The sequence below is a fragment of the Dromaius novaehollandiae genome, chromosome W (assembly GCF_036370855.1).
Source record: "Dromaius novaehollandiae isolate bDroNov1 chromosome W, bDroNov1.hap1, whole genome shotgun sequence".
NCBI lineage: Eukaryota > Metazoa > Chordata > Aves > Casuariiformes > Dromaiidae > Dromaius > Dromaius novaehollandiae.
The window spans coordinates 2467204-2490391 of record NC_088130.1 but is presented as its reverse complement, the minus strand read 5'-3'; the positions used below and the strand labels follow the sequence as shown (position 1 = coordinate 2490391).

At 39.5% G+C, this 23188-nt stretch overlaps 1 protein-coding gene across 1 annotated transcript; it reads left to right on the top strand.

Moving 5' to 3' along the window:
• Positions 1–1007: 1007 nt before the first annotated feature.
• LOC135324351 (amyloid-beta A4 precursor protein-binding family A member 1-like) lies at positions 1008–21941 on the top strand. Its single transcript, XM_064500401.1, has 5 exons — positions 1008–1022; positions 1233–1331; positions 4747–4786; positions 8529–8674; positions 21797–21941. Exons 1-5 carry the CDS (start codon positions 1008–1010, stop codon positions 21926–21928), a joined length of 432 nt encoding a protein of 143 aa, XP_064356471.1. The 3' UTR covers positions 21929–21941.
• The last annotated feature ends 1247 nt before the right edge of the window (positions 21942–23188 follow it).

Sequence of the window (23188 nt, the reverse complement as noted above, 5' to 3'; positions counted from 1 at the left end):
GGGCTAAAAAAACCAGCATGCATAACTGAATACTAAAGCTTCCTTTGAGGGTTCACATTGTGACATCTTGCACTGCCTTGTCTTGCGAGTACCTCCTAAAGATCTGATTTTGAAATGTTTGATGCGTCAAAGCTTTGTATTCTCTTACATCTTAAATGATTTCATTAGTCTCCTTCATTAATTTGACACACTGTATTTTTTGTATCATATTTGCACTAAAATCCCAAGTATGTGATGTCTGATGGAGGTTTTATAATTTTACCTGAGAGTAGATAGATGACAGTGAATGAGTTGGGAAAATGATCTGAAAGTGTTTCTCCCTTAAGATTTAATCTACACTGAAGGGAGAAAAATGGGAAAATCTGTTGTAGAGAATATGTGAAATACTAAGATCACAGTATGAAACAGAAATAGTTTCTGTTTATGCAATGTCTAGAATGAGGAAGCATAGATCTTAATTGGTACATCTAGGTATTACTCAGTATATTTATAAAAGTTATTTAAGTCCATGGGAAAACATTTATGGACAACTTCTGTGGCCTACCTCTGCTTGGATTAGTCTAAAACTTTAGGCAAATCATACCTGATAGACTTTGTACTTGTTAAAGGGAAAAGTCACAGTTTGAGCTGCCCCCTACTTGTCAATTAAGAAAAATAAACTTTAGCTGAATCCCTGTTTTCTGATCATGGTCACTTCACTGATCTGTCATCACAATTTACTTCCATCTTGATGGCTTTGTCCTTTTTTTCCTTTCTAGAATGTTAGGACAAATTGTTTGCAACGTTCAGTTAACCCATAGGATAATTCGCCTGCATTGCAGTATGTGGTGCACTTGTGCAAGTGAAGGTACTGTAACTGCAACTTAATTGAATGGCTGACAAAAAGTGCAAGTCGTCTTTCTGCCACACAAGATAAGGTTTTGTGTCACACTTTTTGGGTGAGTGGTGTTTACCACTGAGGGCAGCTATTAATGTTTCAACCTGCTTAATTTAATAGATTATTGACAATGAAAAAGTTTTCCGTAAAGATTTAGGTGTTTAGATAAGTCTCAATATCACACTAGACTGTGTGTGTGATCATTGCAATAAAAAGGAAAGGCTATAACAATTCAGAAAATGTTTGTCCTGGTTTTGTTTTTTCTCATTTCTTATTCCCACTGCCAAATTAAAATGAGAGATATTTCTACATTGGTCACTCAAATTATTTAATTTTATTTTCTTACCATATCTAGTCTCTATCTCCTGATTCCTCTTCACTCCGGGGTGCTGAATCAAGTAGGCAACATCATCAGGATGTCTGCAGTACAGCAGAGCCCTCCACTAATAAAGAGGTAGTGCAATCATCTTTTTAAAAGCCACAGTCCTGTCTTTATTATTTATGCCTTTCTATTTTCTTTACCTCTTTGTACATGTGCAATCCCCTCTCTCGTACAAAAACAGCAACAAAAAGAAAAAGCTGGTTTGAAATTTTCTTGCTTGCCCGTCTGACTGAATCCATAACATACTGTAAGACTGTTTGTGGTGGCATTCCTTAATCTGTGTTTGGCTGCCACAGCACTTCTTTAACAGGCTAAGGGGTAATGATTTACTGAGGAACAGCCACCAATGTCACCTCTGTATTAGAGACAAGAGGAGGTAGCCCTTTTCCTTTTCTCTGCAGAATATCTTGCCCTAAAGAAAATAACATTTCTCAGCCAGGTGAATAGGCCCTTACAAATAAGTAGGTAGTAATTTAATGCTGCCTACTATTTTATTGTTGGGCAAACTGACCCATAGGAACATCGAAGTGATTTGTCAATAGCCTTTTTTTTTTTTTTTTTTTTTTTTTTTTTTTTGTAGGGGCCTGTACCTGGCAGCTTTCCACACTGCAATAGTTCCACTGATAGAAGATGAAAAAATGTCTTTTTTCTTTTTTTAAAACTTTAATATTAGATTTGTTAACAGAGATCGGTAAGCAATTAGGCACAGTTGCTGATAGATATCATGTTGTTAGCTGATAGCTAAGTACAAGTTATCTTCTACAAATGAAGAAGCTGATCTTCCATAACCAGAAATATTGGTTGAAAATAAAACAACAATTAGTCTATTCATTTTTTTCTTTATCATCTGGTGGAAAAAAGCCTGTAACCTGTACATATTTGTTTAAATGTGTGCTTGCATTTAGAAGGTGATGGAAGCTTTCAGAAGACTTCAGAATTTTGTCGTTAATTTATCCTGTACTGAAGCCTTCAACAGTATTGGATTGTGTCATGTTTTCATCTGCAATAGTCTTAGCTTGTTAAAGCTTCTGGCTTTCATCAGTTTACAGATGTAGTTGCTTTGTAAACACTCTAATGGCTGACAGTTGTTAGACATTATTAAACTTATTCAAAGAAAAAATGCTACCCATTTTAGTTTTCAATATATGATCACATACAGTGTTAGAAGTAATAAACTTTCAGAATAATTTCAGAATCGTATGTGTTGCTGTGTGTGGTGTTGTTTGTTTTTTTTTCACCCAAATAAACAACACTGCATACTTTAGTACCTCCCTTACAAAAATAACAATGACAAAGCAGCCTCATCATTTTTGGGAAAACACTTTTAGGTCTTAACAAAATCTTTATTTAAAATATAAATTTTACAGTGTTCAGTTTGATGGACAAATATCCAACATTAACGACCTATATTTCTCATTACTCATGGATATGTAAAATTAAAAATTATCAAATTCCTTTTTTCACTAACATTATCTGATACCTTGTTATTATTATAGTTTTATCAGAGCATCTCTTGACATGGGTAATAAATAACAAAATTTTGTCCGTGTAGAGCTTTTGAAATTAAAGCATTAATTTGATGTTAGCTTATACAGCTTTATCCTGAAAGGAAGTTTTATCAGCTAGTCAGATTGCTGAATAGTTGTCAAACCTGTAATTAGATAGGTAAACTTTGGTTTAGGCCTTGAGTCTGTTTAAAAAAATTTATATATATGCTTTGAAAAGGATACATATGTGGATAAGCTGCCTCTGATTTTTCTGAAGTGTAGAGTTGTTTTGTTCTCTAGGCTTGTCAGAATCCAGCTAGTTGAATCTCTGCTAGCACCACATTAGCAGCAATTACATGCAGTTATTGAAGTCTGTATAGCTGGTGCAGTAAAAATAAAGTCATCACAACAGATAGAATAGCCACAGAGCAGCCACTCCTAATTTGAAAACAAATGCTTGTGTCCTCTCAGCACTTGATTTCCCTTAAGCACTTTGACAGCAGGAGGTCATTACTTAGTCACAACTTTCTGTCGGTATCTTCTCTGAGAAGAGCTTTCTTGGTTTTGCTGTACAACTCAGTCATTTTCATGAGGAAAGGCCAAGTATATTAAGGGTTGTCTAGGCTCTGTTTTCTGTTTCATGCACCTTTTGTTTTTCTGCCATTTTATAGTGAGGCCAGTGTAGTAGGTTGAAAAATATTACTTATTTCTCACATCCTTCTAATAATAAATGGAAAAGACTCACTGGATTAGTCATTTACCTGTCACATAAGTATGCACCTTCCTGAGTGATTTATTTTTTGTCATGAATGTACAGAACCTGTTCAGCTACCTACCATAAAGAAAAACAACTTAGTATATATGTGAATGTGTAAATGCAACTGAACCACGTCTGAGACACTGGGCTTTATCCTGATTATACGTGGATCTTGTTTTAATATAACTGTATTGAGGAGTTGATCCCAATTTAATCCATTGTAGAATGAGGTTCAGGTTCATCAACATTTTTTAATGCTTGGCTTATCCAAAATCCAATGAAGCATATGCTTCATTATACCTATTACCATATGTTTTGACACACAAAGTTGTCTTTAATAAATTTTCCCATAAAGATATATTGTTGAATGTAACAAAATGGTGAGTCTCACTGAAGTTATCATTTCCAGATGGTTATATTGTCACCACAGAGCCTTTCATAGAAAGTTACAACTGGAAATGAGGTATTATTTTAGTCTGTGTGTTTACAAATGTAGGACAGATTTTTTTTTTCATTAGTTCACCTCTTATGAAACTGAGACTTTACTTGCTTGTTTAATTAAGTAAAAAAAAGTCAAAGACTAAATGCCTTGCTTGCAATTTCTGTTATCTAATCAGGCACATATGTGCTTTTGTGCTTGTTACAGCACAAACATAATTGGTGTAGGAATGTTATTAAATGAATTTACCCCAGAGGATATAGGTTGCTATGTAGCCTGTCCAAATTTGGAAGGTTGTATGTAGGCTGTACTAACATGGGGAACACATCTAAGAATAATCCTAATAAGTAATAAAATTTGGTTCATAATTAATTGACTGGATCAATGCTTTTTGTCATGAATAAAAACATTATTGGTCCATTTTAAATATCTCTATATGTATTTGTTTTTACTTGGGAAGTCAGTAGATTTGAGAGAGGATGTATTTTTCTGCATTCCTGTTTGTTAAAGAGAGCACAGCACTAATTAGTAGTCAGGAAGCATGCTGCCAAACACCAAGAACTAATTGGAAACTGAATGTAGCATGTTGCCTGATTGATAAACATGTTAATGGAATATACTATACTTAGGGATAATAACCCTCTAATAATTGGTCAGAGTTTGAAAACATTAAATATTTTCCTAATAAACTGTCATCTTCTTTTGTTAATAACTATCACTGTGATTTCATTTTTATGGAGGATTTTTTAATGTATATTTAAGCATACTTTGTTCTGTTTGAAATCCTGTTTGTCTTGATTACAGTCCAGAAGAAGCTTGGCTTCATTCCCAACATATGTTGAAGGTAAGATATATTTCATAACTTGAATATTTTTTCATTATATGAAGAATTCTAATGTTTATAATGTATAGAATTTTATGTGCACAATAGAAAACTTGCTAGGGTTGGGTGAAATGATTTAGGTTAAGCTGGGTCCAATCTGGAACTTGAATTAAAAAAACACTAGTAGGAGTTGAGAAAGAAGTTGAGAAAAATATCTCTTATTTCGTAATATTTTATTGATGGCTTGTGCTCCAGTTCTATTTGGTTGTTATCAATATCACTTAAAGTGCAGATTAAAAAAAAATCATGGAATTCATAATACATGTGGATGTGTGTGTGGAGAGTGATTTGTTCTCTGATAAGGAATAGAGGTTAGACAAAATGATCATAATGATCTCCACAAAATTGAGATTTAATTGACAGGCAAGTAGGAAGAAACTTGCACTGCTTTTCAGGTACTTGTCCTCTCATTAAATAACATTTCCTGTCTCAATGTTGCACTTCTACTAGTGCTAATCTTATGGGGGGGGGGGGGGGAAAGGTTCACACACTATTTGAGCTAATACTCAGTTCTGTGTACTCATAAAGATTGCATGCCATAAAATGCAATTAGATGTATTTGGTTATAATAGCATGATAGAAACTGAAAATTCTAAGTTTCTTTTGCTACTTTGCCCTGAAAGCAATTGAGCCATATGCTTTATAAAATGGCAAAAATGGAAGCTGATGTCATATTTCAGTTGGAATGTCTTGGAATTCCTTGATTGCTTTACAGTGCACTGTATATAAAAGGTTATATGATCATTGTCTTTAGACTGTAAAATTTATCATTGGTTTAGTCTTTAAAGTGTATGTTGTATATTTTAGAACCTGTGACCAGATGTACTGGTGTCAATTACACAGATTGCTTTGAAACTAGCTGAGGTTTGGAAATTTAAACCAATGAAGGATCTGTCTCAGATTTAAAATTTATCTACAGTAGGCAGCCCTTTCTTTGAAGGACCATCTTAAAGTGCCCTGCGCCCCCCCCCCCCCAAAAAAAAAAAAAAAAACCAAAAAAACCCTCTTAGCATTCTGAGATATTGATATTGGTCCAGTGGGTAGTTGCTTAAAACACTGAACTCTATTTTTATGCAGGGAATTGATAGTTTGAGGAAAAACTTTCAAACACCTGCACTACACTTTTATTCAACAGATAACTCTGACATAATGCATGGAAGGGGGCTTGTGAAGAACAATACTGTTGTTCTGCAGGTGTGTTCACATCTCATGAAAATAAAACACATTCCTTTTCCCTTTTGAATATGCTTCCTGTCTTATCTTTACCCCTTTCACCCTACGTTTAAGATTTTGTGTTTTGATCAAGAACTATACTATAAAGAGTTTGGTAATTGAAGTGGCGATAAGGCCTTTATGTATATAGACGTATAGAGCCAAGGCTTGAGCCTTGAAATAATATGCAAATATGCAGCACTTCTAGATGCTATGTGTCAGGAAGGGGTTGGTAAGATGCCAATGCCATCAGGCCTGGAACAGGCACCAACACGGTGATATCAGGATGCTCGATCTGTCCCATCTGGGTGTTCCCCTGCTAGCCAAGTAAAGCACCCCCCAGTCCTCCTGACCGTGGAAGCAGGTTTGACATGTGTGGCATGGTCAGAACAACAGGTTTGGTTTATTGTCCTGATTTAGGCTGCAGTGATTAAGTGCAGGGTTGCCCAGCAGGGACCCACGAACAGCACTGATCACATGATTTGCCTCCATTTTCCCATTTCTTGGCCCTCCTTTTTGCCACCCTTGTACCTCCCTTTCTCTGCCCTAGTCTCCTCCCAAATAAACAACCCACCCCTAATTACTTCTTCCCCACTGGTCCCAGTTTTGCTATGTCCGTACCCAAATTTGGTATTTCTAATACCGGTCTCTAGGCACTGTTGGCCTGATATGCTATCACTCATGTGGTTGCCCAGGCACTGGTGGCCTTGCAAGGTTCCACTCCCCAAAAGGCCCCCAATGCTCCCTGTCAGGTGTCTGTGAAGTCTGGTCATCTCTCACATAGCTCCCCCAAAACCATCTGTGAAATCCAGCCATCCCTCACAGCACTGCCTGTAACTTCTGCCAGCTTCTCCCTCTGTTGTCTGTCACGTCCAACAATTTCTCCTGTCATGTCCAGTAGTTTGCCAGTCCTGTTCAGTTAGCTGAACCTCGGGCCAGGGCCTAGTCAGCGGCCTGCAGCCCTAACAGTATAAAAGTCCCACTAAGGGAAAAATTCTATTAATTTGTGTTTCATTCTTGAAAGTGACTAGTGATCATAATTACCTTCATTTTTTGGGTGGCCAGATATGTAGTATTTGAACAGATTTAGCACACTCAAGGTACCTCAAAATCATTAGTCATAAACTTTCATCTCTAAAAAAACCATAAAGTGGGAAAGCTTCATGATAAAGTTTGTGTATGTACTCATATCTGAGTGTATGTTATGAGTGTGATTAAGATTTAGCTCCAGCTACTATTTTTTTTTAACTTAATAATGACTTTGGGGGATTAAGTTATTCATAGTCATTCTCAGTGCTTGTTAATCTCTTCTTTGGTGAATTAGTACAAAATCGGCATTTTTTGCATTATGTTCAACTTTAGGCCTTATCACCTCTTAAATCTTGGGCTAATCCTTGAGTCGATTAAAAACTCTGTTCTAAAAGCATCAGTTTTTTGTTCCTAGCAAAATGGAGAGCAAAAACAGTTTATACTTTTGATAAAATATATACAATTTTACCAATAGTATTCTCTCAAATGATGATTATCTGTACATTTTCACTGGCCTTGAACAAAGATTTTTTTTCTTACTTGTAGCAAAACAAGAAGCTTCTTGCATAAACCTTCCTTTTTTCTCAGATCATGAGAATTTTAATATTTAGAGATAAAAGTCCAGTCTTCTGTAGGTTTAATCCCCAAACACCTGAAAACCTGCAGAATATACATGTTGCTCTGTAAAGACTTAACTTTTGAGGTGATATATACCTCACTGCCCTTTAACTTTACACAGAAGTTGATGGGAGTTGAAGTCATTAAGTATCTTGCAGGACTAAGTAGCTTTTTGCAACACGAGCCCTTGCTCTGTATATTTAGCATCAAAATCTTTTTGTTTAATTTCCCCACACACACAATGCCCATGTTGGGACCAAGCGTGATTTTGTGTAAGGAAGCATGACCTAAAACTACTTTCCTTAATTGTGACTTAATAATATTGAACTCCTCTATGGGGGGGGGGGGGGGGGAGTGTCATGATTGTAAAGTACTCTTGAGGAGATTCCACTGTTATAATAGTTATGGCTAATATTCAAATGAGCAAGTTGGCACCCTTTCCAGCCCTCTTTATATTTGTGACCATATCTAAACAGTAATGTGTTTATCTTAGTCAGGATTACAAGGCTATTGGTAGTGGTGAGAGAACAATTTAAGTATTCCTGTTTCTTTGTAAGAGCAAAAATACATAGAGGTTATTTTGCTCTAGAGTGAACCCTGCCTCATAGGGGAATGAACTATTGTGAGAGGTTGAATTAGCAAATAGTTTCTGCTGGAGAGATGTTGAGAACACATGCTTAGTGTTTTGTATGCCTTGATTGAAAGTATTGGTTGTTGTGCCATCATGCTAAAGTGAAGTAGTTCAGAGGAGCATTTATAGCTCTCAGGTACAGGCTCAAGTAGTTAGAGTACTGTTTTCTTACCGTGGTTTAATGTGATTTTTTTTTCCCCTGTGTTTTTGTAGTTCCTGGACCTTGTGATCCTGAAGACTTAATTGATGGAATCATTTTTGCTGCCAATTACCTTGGCTCCACTCAACTCCTTTCTGACAAAACTCCCTCCAAGAATGTGAGAATGATGCAGGCACAAGAGGCTGTCAGCAGAATCAAGGTGAGGGATGACTCTTGCTGCTTCTCAAGTTGGTGTTTTAAAACTGCAGATGTGAACTTCTTGTATATTTAAGTCTTCTCATGTTGGGTTATCTGTGATTTCAGAAACATTAAGTGCCTAATCTTTCTTTCTGCAAGATAAACCACTTTTTTAATGCTGCTTTTGGAACAAGGGTGAGAAGAAAAAAGTACCAGATAATTCTAATTCTGTACGATACAACTCATGCTCTATTCTGTGAGCCAAAATCTATAATGAATGGTGGTCTGTTATATATTACCTTTAAGTTGTGAGAAAACAAGTTTGAGGAAAGCTAATATTGCAGCTGCTTCTAGTTTGGCATTGGATGATAGTTCTACAGTGGTAATGCCTGCAGTTATTTTTGACCATCTTATGTATAGTGTTGCCTCACCTCATAGTAGTTATTAGCTGGTAAGAAAAGGCCTATGACGGTAAAGAGTTAATCTGGAGAAAGTAGTGTTTTGTCTGGTGTCTGATGTATTCATTACCCTTGTTTTAAAAACAAAAATGCCCCCTAATTTCCATGTAGGTGGTGACCAGTGATAGGCATTTGTCTGCTGTATCATTCCAGAAAATGCAGAATCATCCCAGGGCTGGACTATGTTGTTAACTGACATTAAGGTGTGTGGGTGAATTATTGTGCTGTTGTAGAAGATACTGCAATCTTAAGATGCATCCCCCCCAGCTATGTAGTGTTAATCATCTAGCTTCTGATAATTCACCTATTCAACAAAATCCGATATGAAAAAATGTTATTAGTTTTCATTAGTTCAGTATCTATGTGTCCTTGTAAAGTAAACTGCACAGAATTCAGACTGTATGTGTACAACTGTGTAAAAGAGCGAGGAAGGTAAAGAGCATATTATTAGCAGGGCTGGTAGCACTATTAAGGCTGCCTGATGCTTCCTGTTGTTATTCCTTGACATATTTTCCATGCTAGGTGCCTGATTCAGTCTGTGCAGTGACCTTTTAGAGGGAAGCTCCAGCTAGAGCCATTCATAATTTTCCAGAAGTTGTCATTTTGTCCATGTTCAAATACATGAATAAATTCTGCTAGCCTTGTTTTTGAAAATCATTAGCACTCTAGCATTTTGGAGCAGGCAGTGTTTAGCAAAGAAGTAGCCTTGCGTCTTTTGATATCTCTGTAGCAGCTTGCTCAAATTTAGACAAGTAATAAGCCTAATAACAGTGGTTGGTGTGTGTGGTTTTAGTACTTTTTTTTAAAGAGGACATACTTGCTGAACTTGCTCAAGCCTTGACAGCTCATAGCGTTGACCAGACTGTGTGCACTATTTGTAGAGTGGTTCTTCCGAAAGCTACAGGGATGGACTGAGATTTTCCCCTGTAGTTGCTGCCCCTTACCTACTCTGGGTACCCAGGTCTGCCACTGAAACAGAGAGTAAGTAAGGCTCTCTTCTGTGCTCAGTGGCCCCCATGTCTTCTTTCCTGACACTTGGACTGCATGGTAGAGATGTTGTCTGACTTGAATTCAGAGGGGACAAAAGCTAGGTTGAAGAATGAAAGAAAATAAGGACTTTGAGACTGGATCTGGGAGGGAAATGTGACTGGAAGTTGAAAGGAAAGAATAGGATAGAAAACTGATGGTAGGAGTTAGGAGGCTCGTGAGCTTGGGCCTGGCTGAGTAGGGAGTTTGGGTCCAGGATAAGAAGTCTATGAAGGAGAACATTAATAGAAAAAGATTTAAAGGAGGGAGGTAAATAAGATTGGGACAAAGATGTATTGGTGCAGAAAAGACTGGGCTTTGGGAGGTAGCGGAGAGATGAGTCTGACACGTTAAATGTATTTCTTACAATTTTATTAACAAAATACAGCATATACCAAGGCAATGTGCCTCACCACAGTATAGTCCTGAAGAAATCTACTTGGCTCACTTCACACATTAAACTTCTACATTGTACGCCTCAAATAAATGAGTAGGCATGCACATACCTGGTTGTAGCAAATTTGTTTTGGAGTTGAGGTCCGTGTAATTGCATTTTTGACTTGGTAAGACCCTAGCATGTGCGTAGGAATTTCTGAAGCCATGAGTGAATTTCAGAAGATCACTTCTTTACTGGAATGGACTGCAGGGCATGTATTACCACTACGCACTTCTTTGACAATTGCTCCTTTTCTGCTTCTAGGTGAAAATCAAGAAACTTACTTACACAGCCCTGGGCCTTAGGGTCTCCAGTTATTTTGTTTTTCGGGGGGAAGGGGTTTGATATTTTTGTTGGCTATTGCCATGAAAGCCAACCTTATTTAGTGATAACTTCATTATGATAGATGATGTAACAGAACTCTGGCTGCTGGATGCATCACTGCTCAAGACAGCACTTAACTCAGAATTGTAAAATGTTCCTGGCAAAATGCTGCTGATGTTTGTGTCCTACTTTTTTTTTTTTTTTTTTTTTTTTTTTTTTTTTACAGAGCACATGGGATTTAGCACTGTAAGGTGTTATATATGAAAAACTTCTGTCTGATTAAAAGAAGATAGCAAAGGTTATGAATTAAGACTAAACTTTTAAAAACCCAAATACCTGAAATTAGGAAGATTAAAAAGCAGGGCAGTGGCATTCTCTGTGCACATAACTCATTAAATCAACATGTCACTTTAGGTTCTTGCAATTGGAAGCGTTACTTTTCTGTTTATTAATCCCAGAGTCAGAATAGTTGGGGTTAGAAGGGACCTCTGGAGATCATCTGGTCCAACCCTGCTGCTCAAGCAGGGTCAGCTAGAGCAGGTCGTCCTGGGCTGTATCCAGTTGGGTTTTGAATTTCTCCAAGGATGGAGACTCCACAACCTTTCCTGTTCCAATGTTCAAACACCCTCACAGAAAAAAAGGGTTTTCTTATGTTCAGATGGAACTTCCTGTATTTCAGTTTGTGCCCATTGCCTCTTGTCCTGTCACTGGGCACCACTGAGAAGAGTCTGGCCCCATCTTCTTTACACCCCCCCATCAGGTATTTATACACATGGATAAGTTCCCCCCGGAGCCTTCTCTTCTCCAGGCTGAACAGGCCCAGCTCTCTCAGCCTCTCCTCGTATAGGAGGTGCTCCAGTCCCTTAATCATCTTTGTGGCCCTTTGCTGGACTCACTCCAGTGAGTCCATTTCTTTCTTGTACTGAGGCACAGAGAACTGGACACAGCACTCCAGGTGTGGCCTCACCAGGGCTGAGGAGAGGGGAAGGATCACCTCCCTCGACCTGCTGGCAATGGTCTTCCTAACGCAGCCCAGGATACCATTGGCCTTCTTGGCCACAAGGGCACATTGCTGGCTCATGGTCAACTTGTTGTCCACCAGCACCCCCAGGTCCTTCTCCGCAGAGCTGCTTTCCAGCAGGTCAACCCCCAGCCTGTACTGGTGCATGGGGTTATTCCTCCCTAGGTGCAGGACCCTGCACTTGCCTTTGTGGAACTCCATGAGGTTCCTCTCCGCCCATCTCTCCAGCCTGTCCAGGTCCCTCTGAGTGGCAGCACAGCCCTCTGGTGTCTCAGCCACTCCTCCCAGTCTTGTATCATCAGCAAACTTGCTGAGGGTGCACTCTGTCCCGTCATCCAGGTCACTGAGGAATAAGTTGAACAAGACTGGACCCAGTATCAACCCCTGGGGGACACCACTAGTGACTGGCCTCCAGCTGGACTTTGCGCCACTGATCACAACCCTCTGAGCTCTGCCATTCAGCCAGTTCTCAATCCACCTCACTGTCCACTTATCTAGCCCATACTTCATCAGTTCATCTATGAAGACGTTATGGGAGATGCTGTCTAAAGCCTCACTGAAGTCAAGGTAAACAACAGCCACTGCTCTCCCCTCATCCACCAAGCCAGTCATCTTACTGTAGAAAGCTATCAGGTTGGTTAAGCACAATTTCCCCATCATAAATCCACGCTGACTAGTCAGTGAGCAGTGAGGGCCAGCTGCACCCCCAGGGACAGGCAGCCAGGAGCCAAGAGGGATAACATGGCAAGCAGGGCAGGGGCCTCACCAGTAAGGGCCCAGTCTCCAGTACGCAAGTGAGGTGAGCAGGGCAGACCCAGAGATTGTGATTAGGTTCAACCAAGAGTCCGGATCATCGTGGTCGTGAGGCAGGTCCAAGGTCAAGCCAGGAAGTCAGTCTACATGTCAGAGTCGGGATCAATGGGGTCCATGGCCAGGCGCAGTGTGACCACAAGGCGGGAAAGGGAGGGATGGATACTGGCATAGAGAGACACTCAAGGTTTGTGAGGGGTAAACAAAGCAGATTTAATCAAGGACTTACACTCCAAACTGCACGGGGAGCCCTGGGAACTGCGTGGAGGGGTCGCTGATGGGAAGCTGCTGGACCAACGGGTTGCATACCATCAGCTTCCCAGGGATCAAGCTGAGGTTCCTTGGTTCCTCCTCCTTGAGAATAGGGGTGAGATTTGCTTTCGTCCAGTCCCCAGGAATCTCCCCTGATCGCCATGACCTTTCAAAGATAATCGAGAGTGGCCTCGCAATGACATCAGCCAGCTCCCTCAGCACTCGTGGGTGCATCCCATCAGGGCCCATGGACTTGTGTATGTCCAGTTTATTTAAATGTTCCCTAACATGATCCTCCTCCACTGAGGGTAAGTCCTCCTTGCTCCAGATGACCCCTCTGGTCTCAGAGGCCTGGGATTCCTGAAGGCCAGTCTTACCACTAAAGACTGAGGCAAAGGCGGCATTCAGTGCCTTGGCCTTTTCCATGTCCTTTGTCACCAAGGCCCCTGCCCCATTCAGCAGTAGGCACACATTTTCCCTAGTCTTCCTTTTGCTGCGGATGTACTTGTAGAAGCCTTTCTCGTTGCACTTCACGGCCCTCACCAAACTCAACTCTGGGTGGGCTTTGGCTTTCCTAACCCCATCCCTGCATGCTCGGACAGTGTCTATATTCTTCCTGGGTCACTTGTCCCTGCTTCCACCCCATGTGCACTTCCTTTTTAGGTTTGAGTTTTGCCAGGAGCTCCTTGTTCATCCATGCAGGTCTCCTGCTGCCTTTGCTTGATTTCCTGCTTGCTGGGGTGGACCATTCTTGAGCTTGGAGGAGGTGATCCTTGAAAATCAACCATCTCTCTTGGACCTCTCTTCCCTCCAGGGCTGTATCCCATGGGATTCTTCCAAGCAGGTCCCTGAAGAGGCCAAAGTCTGCTCTCCTGAAGTCCAAGGTTGTGATCCTGCTCTTTGCCTCGTTCCCTCCTCTCAGGATCCTCACCTCCACCATCTCATGGTCACTGAAGCCAAGGCTATCCCTCACCAGTCTTTCCTTGTTTATTAGTATGAGGTCCAGTAGAGTGCCTCCCCTCGTTGACCCCTTGATCACCTGTGTTAGGAAATTGCTGTTAATGCACTTCAGAAACCTCCTGGATTCCTTGTGCCCTGCTGTGTTGTCCCTCCAGCAGATATCAGGGTGGTTCAAGTCCCCCATGAGGACTAGGGCATGCGAAGGTGAGGCTTCTTCCAGTTGTCTGAAGAAGGACTCTACTACTACTTCTTCCTGATCAGGCGGTCTATAGCAGACACCCACCACAATGTCACCCATGCTGGTCTGCCCTCTAATCCTGACCCATAAGCTCTCATCTGGCCTCTCACCTGTCCCTAAGCAGAACTCCATGCATGCCAGCTGCTCTCTCACATAAAGGGCACCTGCCCCTCCTCACCTTCCTGGCCTGTCCTTCCTGAAGAGCCCATATCCATCCATGTCATTGCTCCAGTTGTATAAGCTATCCCACCACATTGCTGTGATCCCAATGACATCATAGCTCTGTAACTGCACACATGCCTCCAATTCCCCCTGTTTGTTTCCCATGCTGCGTGCATTAGTGTACAGGCACTTCAGAGAGGCACCCAGTTGTACCGATTTGCCAGAAAGGGCATGAGAGCTTTCCCCATAATGCTGTCCTGTAGGCACTTCCTTATTTATGTGCATACACTTGGGGTGACTCCACTTTAGCCCTATTTTGTTGATTACAAGGTCCCTGCTGTTTACATGACCCCACACACTTTGCTTGCCAGCCTGGTCCACCCCTTCCTCACATGACTGTTGGTCATTCTCTCCCTCTGTCAGAGTCCAGTACTCCGACCAGTTTTTTTTTTTTTTTAAGATATTCCACACACAGTGCAATGTTTTATATAAAAGTTTACTTTGAAGGTATTTGATGTTACATGGGATTTTTGATTTAGCAGAGTGATCCAGCAATATACCAAAATCAATACAAGTGTATACACAGATATGTAATATATTATTTTCCAAATGCCAAAGATGGCAAAGAGCATTCATTTTCTAGGTGTTACAATTTAGTGATATGGAAATAACCAAAAATGAGGTGCATGTTTACCTTCTGAGTCAAAAAGGCCCCCCAAAAAGCCCACCACTGTGAATGCCCAGAAGTCTACTTATCTATTATTTTTAATCACAGTAATTTCTAATAGTACGTGTAGCTTTTCTGTCCAGCCAGTTTAAAGCATATTTTATATTTTTCAGTTTGTTTCAGCTTTTTCTCCACTTCTTAATTTTAGGTGTGGTATATTGGAGGGGAGAGAAGTGCTGTTTAGGATTACTCTTTCAGTTTTACATTTACTTTAAAACAGTTTCCATTTTTTTTTTGTTAATGATGTTATTTACAAACGTGTAGCTATAACTTTGTAACTCCTTACATCTCTGGCAAGAGTGGGAGCACACTTCTCATTTTGTTGTTTTATAGCTGTCCCAGGGTGTATTTAGATAATAGGAAGTAATGCTTTGGAGGAGATTCTATGATACTGGATGTGATAGAGTAGTGATGTCAGAGGTGAAAATCCTGGTGTAGTCAGTTGTGCCCTGCTCACTCTTCTAGGACAGGTAAAGTGGGTATGGATTTTCTGAGGTAATATGAAATATTTCATATTGAAATATGAAAGTCTTGTTTGTTATGTGTGGATATTAAGAATCCATAATGCTTTTAATAGAGATCTTACTACTAATTTCTAGGCTAAACTTTGTGGGAATCTAACCAAGAAACAGTAATTAAAAGTATGGCTTATCTGAATGGATTTTAATGGGACAAGGGATTGATCTCTTTCTTTGTTAGTTTAAGCCATAGGCATACAATATTGCTTTTTCTTAATTTAAGAAAAATCAAGCTATAAAAGCCTGCAGCATGATAATTATGTTTGCCTATGAAATGTTCTTAGCCTTCTGTTGTTGCAAGTAGTACCTACTAGAGCAGAGATGAAAGACAGGGGTGTGTGTGGGGGAAATAGCATCTCTTATTCAGCTTTTTATTTCCTGTATTTAACAGGACACTGCATGTGGTCACTTGTAGTGCTTTAGTTGTGTGCCTTTGTTTATGGCAAATAAAATACTTGCCATGTTTGCTGATGGCAAAATTGGGGAAAGGGGATATTAAACCCAAGTAAGTAAGTAATATGTACTCATTCCTGTGTTGCTGCATCAATGCAAGGGCAGGATTAGAACCTAAAACAAGTTCTCACCTTAAAAAAACGTTTATAGATTAAGTCTTTGGAGTCCTTCAGACTGACAAAATCAAAATAGAGGCTAAAACTTGACTCTAATCTTTGTGCCTAGGTATCATAAGCCAGTTTTTCCTTTGTACATGAATAGCTCTATTGCCTGTAGTTATTCTTGTTTCTCACTAGACTTGGCATGAGAAGAATCCCCTTCCCCCCTCCCCCCCCCCCCCCCCCAAAAAAAGAGGGGGAGGTGTTCCTGATGGCTTCATGTATGTTGCCTGTAGGCAGTGCAGCATAATTGAGGTGGAACTTCCTACAAGATCCTGTCAGCATAGATATAAGTCAAACTCTTGATGTTATAGTACCACACTTTTAATGTGGTTTTCTTATTTCAGTGGAAGCTGAAAACGTAATGCAAGATTGTCAGAGGCCAGCACTCTCTGACCAGGTTCTCTTAGATATTCCACACACAGAGAGTGCAACGTTTAATATAAAAGTTTACTTTGAAGGTATTTGATGTTGTACAGGGTTTTTGATTTAGCAGAGTGATCCAGCAATATACCGAAATCACAATACAAGTGTATACACTTATACAGTTCAATCACAGTACCAATGTGATCGCCATTACTGGTCTCTATAATATGCTCACCGTCACAATGCTGGGTGTCCCCAAGAAGGAATACGTGGGTTGAAGCCAGCCCAAGCCCATTGCTCTCTTCAAAATTCCTTTGGTAGTTGTTGAGGTTTTATACTCTGTGTTGGGCTGAGCCACGTATACACTTCCCTCATGCTGGTCTGGCTAATTCAGGGAGACATTCACATTATTTTGATAAACTTGGGAAGAAACATTTACACCTGGTCCAATTAACAGATATGGCTGCTTATCTAAAACAAAGGCCACCCTCTGGTCCCCCTTGTGTTGAGATAAAGTCAGCTCTGTACAACAGCAAGGACTAACGAGCTGCATCCACACTGTTCCTGAGCTTCATGGGGCACCTCACCCTCTGAGCCTTCTCCCATTGTAGGGGTTATTGGTCAGTCACACCCTGCTCTGTTGTTCCTAGTTTAAAGCTCTTCTTACAAGGTTGGCCAGCCTCTTGACAAAGATCTCTAGTAATGCTTCCCAATAGCAGATAGAACTGACTTCAGACCACGCATTTGTTTAGAATTTGGATAATCATTTCCCACACTTTCTTTAAATGAGTATCTTTTTTGTTAAAGCTAGAAAAGAGGATTGTGGTGTTTGCCACTCCCCTGGCCCTTTTCTCTGTGAAGTCTGGCTAAGTTACAACAGGTGCAATGCTTTGTAGGCATTCATTAAACTCAAGTGACTTGAGTTCACTTAAAGGTACTTTTCCATTTGTTTTTTTCCAGCCACACTCACTATCATTTTTGAAATAGCATGGAAGGAAGTATCTTTTCATGTTTTACTTCTATGGGATTCATTTAATACTTTTAACCAATGCAGAAAAGTTAACATTTGTTGGGCTAGAATAGATTTAAAAAACAAATTGTTATAAAATTTGGGATGATATATCTGCTTTCCATTAATATCAGTAGTTCCAGATTTGAAAGTGTTAGGCCCAATGTGATCTGTGCATAGGCAGTTGATCTGAGTGTATGCAGAAAGTTCAATTTAGGAAATTGCAGATTCTTTCTGCCTTAAAGTAGATCTGTTCAGAATGATTGCTAGGCTTTGTATGTAAAGTAGCAATTAGAGTTTTTATTTTCATCAGCAGATTTGAGCCTTGCTCCTTAAATGAAGTGCTTGGATTCGGTTTGTTCTAAGAGCATAGAAAGAACCTTCTAATTTTAAAGTAGCAAAAGTTACTTGATGGCGCAGTAGGATTTGTCTGATCATGCCTCTTGCATAGACTGTTGTTTTCATGGGTAACTTTCCTTTGTTAGATGGTTACAAATGTCAGCTTCTTTCATGACATTTCTTTGCTGCATTAACTATTTCTTAAGCATGAATAGCTGTTCCATACTGTTACATTAGTTTTATGAAATATTAAAAAATCATTCACCAAGAAGCTGAAATAAAACTGCTATCTGATGCTGCTCCCATTGAATTTGAAAGCAGAATTCTGAATAAAGTGCATAATAGGGTATTTTGAGTCACCTTTGGCCTAGCGTCTGCATTGTAGAGCTGTAGCTCAAGGAGACTTTTCTCCTTTCCCTTTTTGACATGTGCTTTTCTTTTTTTGTGAGATTCTGTACAATTTCTAGTTTTGTCTGGAAAAGAACTTGATTTTGGGAACAGTTAAAATTCCTTATCTTGACAGTTTAAAAAACAAAACAAAACACCAGTGTGTGCAGCAGCTGTTGTTCAGAATACATATGTTATTTCTGAATATCAGTGTCAATGTAATGAAGAGCCTTTAGTATGGGCCAGTTGCAATTGCTTTTGCAATAGCCTGGTGATAGCAAGCTATAGTATATTTCTCTATCTGAAAAGGGTGATTAGAGAGGATGTGAAAATGTTTGTTTTTATTTGTAAATAAGAAGCAGAATCTAATGTTTCAGCAGCTGCTTTTAGAGTGGTTTAAAGTAAAACCAGCAAACTTCAGTTGTGAGCATGAATGTAAAATATTCAGTGCATCCATGATTCAGGCTTTCTGTTTCTGGCTCTTCTTAGTACTAATTTGTCATGAATCTTTATAGATAAAGTGTTACCCTGTAGCCCTGTGATACAGTATTGCCATTGCTAGTAACAGCCATAAGCTTTGTGCTGAGTTTGCAAGGCCTCAAGACTGAGGCTTGTGAGGCTTGCTCTGTCTGAACTTTTCCTGTCCTGCCTGCAGCTGTTTTACTTGGTTTAGCTGTGACAGCAATTTCTCTAATTGACTAGCTGTCTATGGCTAATTTGATTTACTTTTGTTTATCTTTGTATGGTGCCACCATGGTTTTATGACTAACATAATGATGTAGTGTAGAGAAATACAGTCCTGGTATGATAACAGAGGCCTTGAGGAGTAGAGAGACAGGATACAGTGTAGAGGAGTGCAGGCATGGGATAATAAGTGATGGGGCACAGGCTATAAACAGCTCACCTGTGGCCAGTTAAAGAAATGCAGACCTGGAGCCAGACAAAACTCATTTTAAGGGTAACAAAGAGAACAAAGAAATAGTATCTAGCATATATAAAAACCACCATACAGACCAATGAAGAAAAAGCAAAGGTGTAAAAGCATGTTAGCAAACATATAAAAATGACCCCAAGTGGATCCTAGAGCAAAGAAGAAGCCATCAGCGCGAACATCATACTCCTCCTGGTGAAGGGCTACAGATACTGACAACTCACTGTAACACCTCCCCACAACCACCACCAGAATGAAACCACCGACCTTAGGACCAAGAGGAGCAGGAGAAACAACACCAGGGATGGGATAGAAACTAAGGAGTGTGTGTATAACAATTTTAAACATATTATTGTTCTTTCTTTTTCTGTGATAATTAGATCTGAACTAATAATGGTTAAACTGTTAAGATTTCAATTATGCTAACAGTAAATTTTTGTCTGTCTGTCTCTCTCTCTCTAAAATATATATATATATATATATAAAAAATATATATAAATATATATAATAATGTGTGCTTCCTCTTTGCCCATAAAAAAAATTCTTAGTGTAACAAAAGTCTGGCATAATAGACTCTTGCCCCCCACAGAACACCTGTTAATTAGTTAAGAGGAGATGTTACTGTTGGAAGTAAAAATGATATTTGCCATTATGGTGAATCTTGCATTTCTTCAATAAACTGGTCCATAGATTCAGGCCATAAATTGGTTTTTTTTGTTTTTTTTTTTTTCTTCTTCCCCTTGGGTTTAGGATGAAATATCTTTGGATATAAAGCAATTACAAACAGTTATAGTAATACTGCTTCACGATTGCAGATGATTTCAGGTGTTTAGGAAGTATATTCTCTTCCCCATTCTTGGAAGAATGTGATGATATAGAAATATCTTTATGAAGGTGTCACAGGAAAACCTGGTCTCCAAATGCATGGGTGCATTTGCATGGGAGGAGAGGGAGCTGGGGGCAGAAGGGTTCAGTCAGATATCCTTCTATTGTTTTGTTTTTCCAGAAAAAATTGACATATTTCTGTTATCTTTTTTTAAGATTGCGTGTGTGTGTGTGAGACTACTAAGCAATTTGAATATAAATTCTTTAGATCTGAGAGAGTTGGAATAATAATGGGGGGGATTCTTCTCTCACATCTTACACGTTACTTCAGAGGAGTTATTTGCAATTTGTACTGCTGTAAATGAGGGAGAGGCTCTTGGGGGGGGGGGAGGAGAAAGCTGTTTCTTCAGAGTAATGTTTAAATGGGAAAAAATCCTTTCATGTTCTCTCCTGGTGCAGATTTCTTTTCACTTTTTTGAACTTTGTTAAATGCGAAACTTTCTTTCATAAGCCAAAAAGAAAAGGGGGGGGGGGGGGGAATGAATCCAAGCAGAGACTAATCTAGAACAGCTAATAGACTGAGCCCTGGCATTAGTGTATAGATTCCTGTTTCTTCTCTAACCATTCTCCTATCTCTGTTTATTCCATGCTAAGCAGATGGCCCAGAAATTAGCCAAAGGCAGGAAGAAGGTGCAGTACAACCTCCATCAGTTTGATGTTATGCCTGTTCTTTTGGGGTTTTTTGTTTTGATTTTTTTTTTTGCCTTTTTATTTTGTGCTTTTATTTTCTGCATCCAGCAATTTTTGTTTAGGTTTATTTCTGAGCCACCATACCAGTTGACGTTTCTTGGAAATCAGTTGCCTAGTTGGCCATTTTTGTTGCTTATCATTAGCCATTTCATGTTAGAAATAGGTTAAAGATTGGATTTATCAAAGGGTATAGTCAGTACCCAAAATACATACCAAAGAAATAGGACTAATGTGGCAAAGGTTTTCTATAAACCATTAGATTAAAAAACAAGTGCCTTTTTATTCCTCTCTGAAGTGTTTTGCTTGATTCACAGATGCGTCAAATTGCTGGATGCAAAAAAGGGAAAAAATATACGCGCACAATTATATGCTGACTGACTCATATTTTAGTAATACAAATATGGAGTTCTTAAAGAGTTATTGGATTTTTTAAAAGGCACTTAAAATTGCAAGCATTTACTTTTTGTTTACAAAGGTACAGCTTCTGGAGTGAATTAGTGCTTTAAATACTATTTTGTCTGACTGTGAAACCCCAGAACTGCACTATAAGTTCTTTAAAACTACACCTGTGGCACATGTTTTTCCATTACTCTGAGCAGTCACTGTTGTTAGCCCATACAGAAGTTCTCCAGGCAAGAGATGCCTTTAGTCCTATAAATGGCCTTCTTTAAGGCAGGTATCACGTGGGGGAGACTCAGTTTGATTTTCATGGAATGTTTATACAGTTCATGTTGCAGTAGTGTATAACTATTGGATCAAGAAGGTGGTCAAGGGTGGCTTTTATGAGATTAAAAATTTTACAAATGACATCTAGCTCACTTTCATATCTAATGCAGGGATTCCACATCTTTGTGTTTATCTTTAACTTCTGAAATCTAATACTCTGTTCTGCATTGCTGTTCTGGTGACTGTCTTAGTGTGCCCTTGTTTGTGATCTAATATCATTATTAAGGATGTTACCTAATGTTGTTGACTCTATTCCATTTATCTGTAGGCTCCAGAAGGTGAATCTCAACCCATGACCGAAGTGGACCTCTTCATTTCTGAGCAGAGCTGCTGGTCCACTTTTATGTGCCCTTCTGCGCAAACTGCTGTGCAGATATATATGTTGTTGTTTTATTATTGAAATAAAATTTCCAATTAATTAACCTTTTTTCAGAAAACCATTGAATTGCTTTGGGGGATTTTTGTGTCTTTTTTTGTTTTTGCAATTCTATCAGTTCTGGTACTAAAATGGTTTGAAACTCAGTCTGATATTCTTTACTCAGGAAAAACATAAGAAATATTAGAGGAAAAAGTTTGGACCTATGGGAAGATTTTTCTTAAAATATAAATGTGTCCTCATTACATACTAGATAGTAAAAGTATTCTGTCTTTTATGATTATAGAAATCTTGATCTGTTCTTGTAGTAGTATTAGAACCCTATTAACAGGGTGCCTGTTGGGGCACATGCCTTGTAAATGGAGAAAAAGACTTTACTAAAGCTTTTACATTGTCTCACATGGTAGTCTCATTACCAAATGAGGGAGACATGGACTACAAGAACCTGTTAATAAGTAGCTATCAATGTAGCATATGAAAATTCAAACCCATCTTAACGTGTTGAAAAAATTGTCTAGGGAAAAAATAGGATTCCTATTTCAGCAAGGATAAATTAAAAGTTATCTGCTTAGGTAGGAATAATGAATTACACAATTACAGGAAGGAGAGAGGTAGTAATGCAGAAAAAGATGTGTTTTTTATTGTGGATTTCAAGCTAAGTTAACAGCTGGGCTTGTGAGCTATGCAGAAATACTGTTCAGAAGACACACAAAATAATATTTCCTCTAGTCATCCCCAGTAAGGCCTCAGCTTTTGCTCACATGATTGAGTCTCTCAAGGTTTTTATGTGATAAGAGAGGTTGGCATGTGTCCCGATCCAATATCGGGAGGGTTTCGTTACGATCCCAAGGATGAGATTAAGACGCTAAAACCGGTCAAATATCGTACAACCTTTTACCTTTATTTTCCACGAAGTGGGAGAAAAGGTGTGTGGGAGGGGGAGGCGAAGGGAAAAAGGGAACAAGGGTAAGGGGAAAAGATAGAGAAAAGTTGGAAAAGGAGAGAGGAAGCTAGCTACCACCACTCCGAGGCCGATGATGTTCCGCTGACTCCGCTCGAATCACAGCTCAAGCTGGGGGGCCTCCGACGAGGGACAAGGAGCGAGGGACGAGAGAGGGAGCGAGACGGGGGGGGGGGGGGGCAAACAAAGAAATCCCTCGGCAATTATAGCTTTTTCAAATTAAGTTTTCCCACCCCTCATGTGGTAGTTCAGACCAATAGTAATATTTGGGTCTGGGGGTCTCCTGCTCCTTATTGGGTCTCCTCACTGTCCCTAGGTAGGCC

Bases quoted from the DNA above. Each gene is read 5' to 3' on its own strand.
- LOC135324351 (XM_064500401.1), top strand. The intron at 1,332-4,746 runs GTAGTGCAATCA...TCTTGATTACAG, and splicing joins AGCCCTCCACTAATAAAGAG to TCCAGAAGAAGCTTGGCTTC. The intron at 4,787-8,528 runs GTAAGATATATT...GTGTTTTTGTAG, and splicing joins ATTCCCAACATATGTTGAAG to TTCCTGGACCTTGTGATCCT.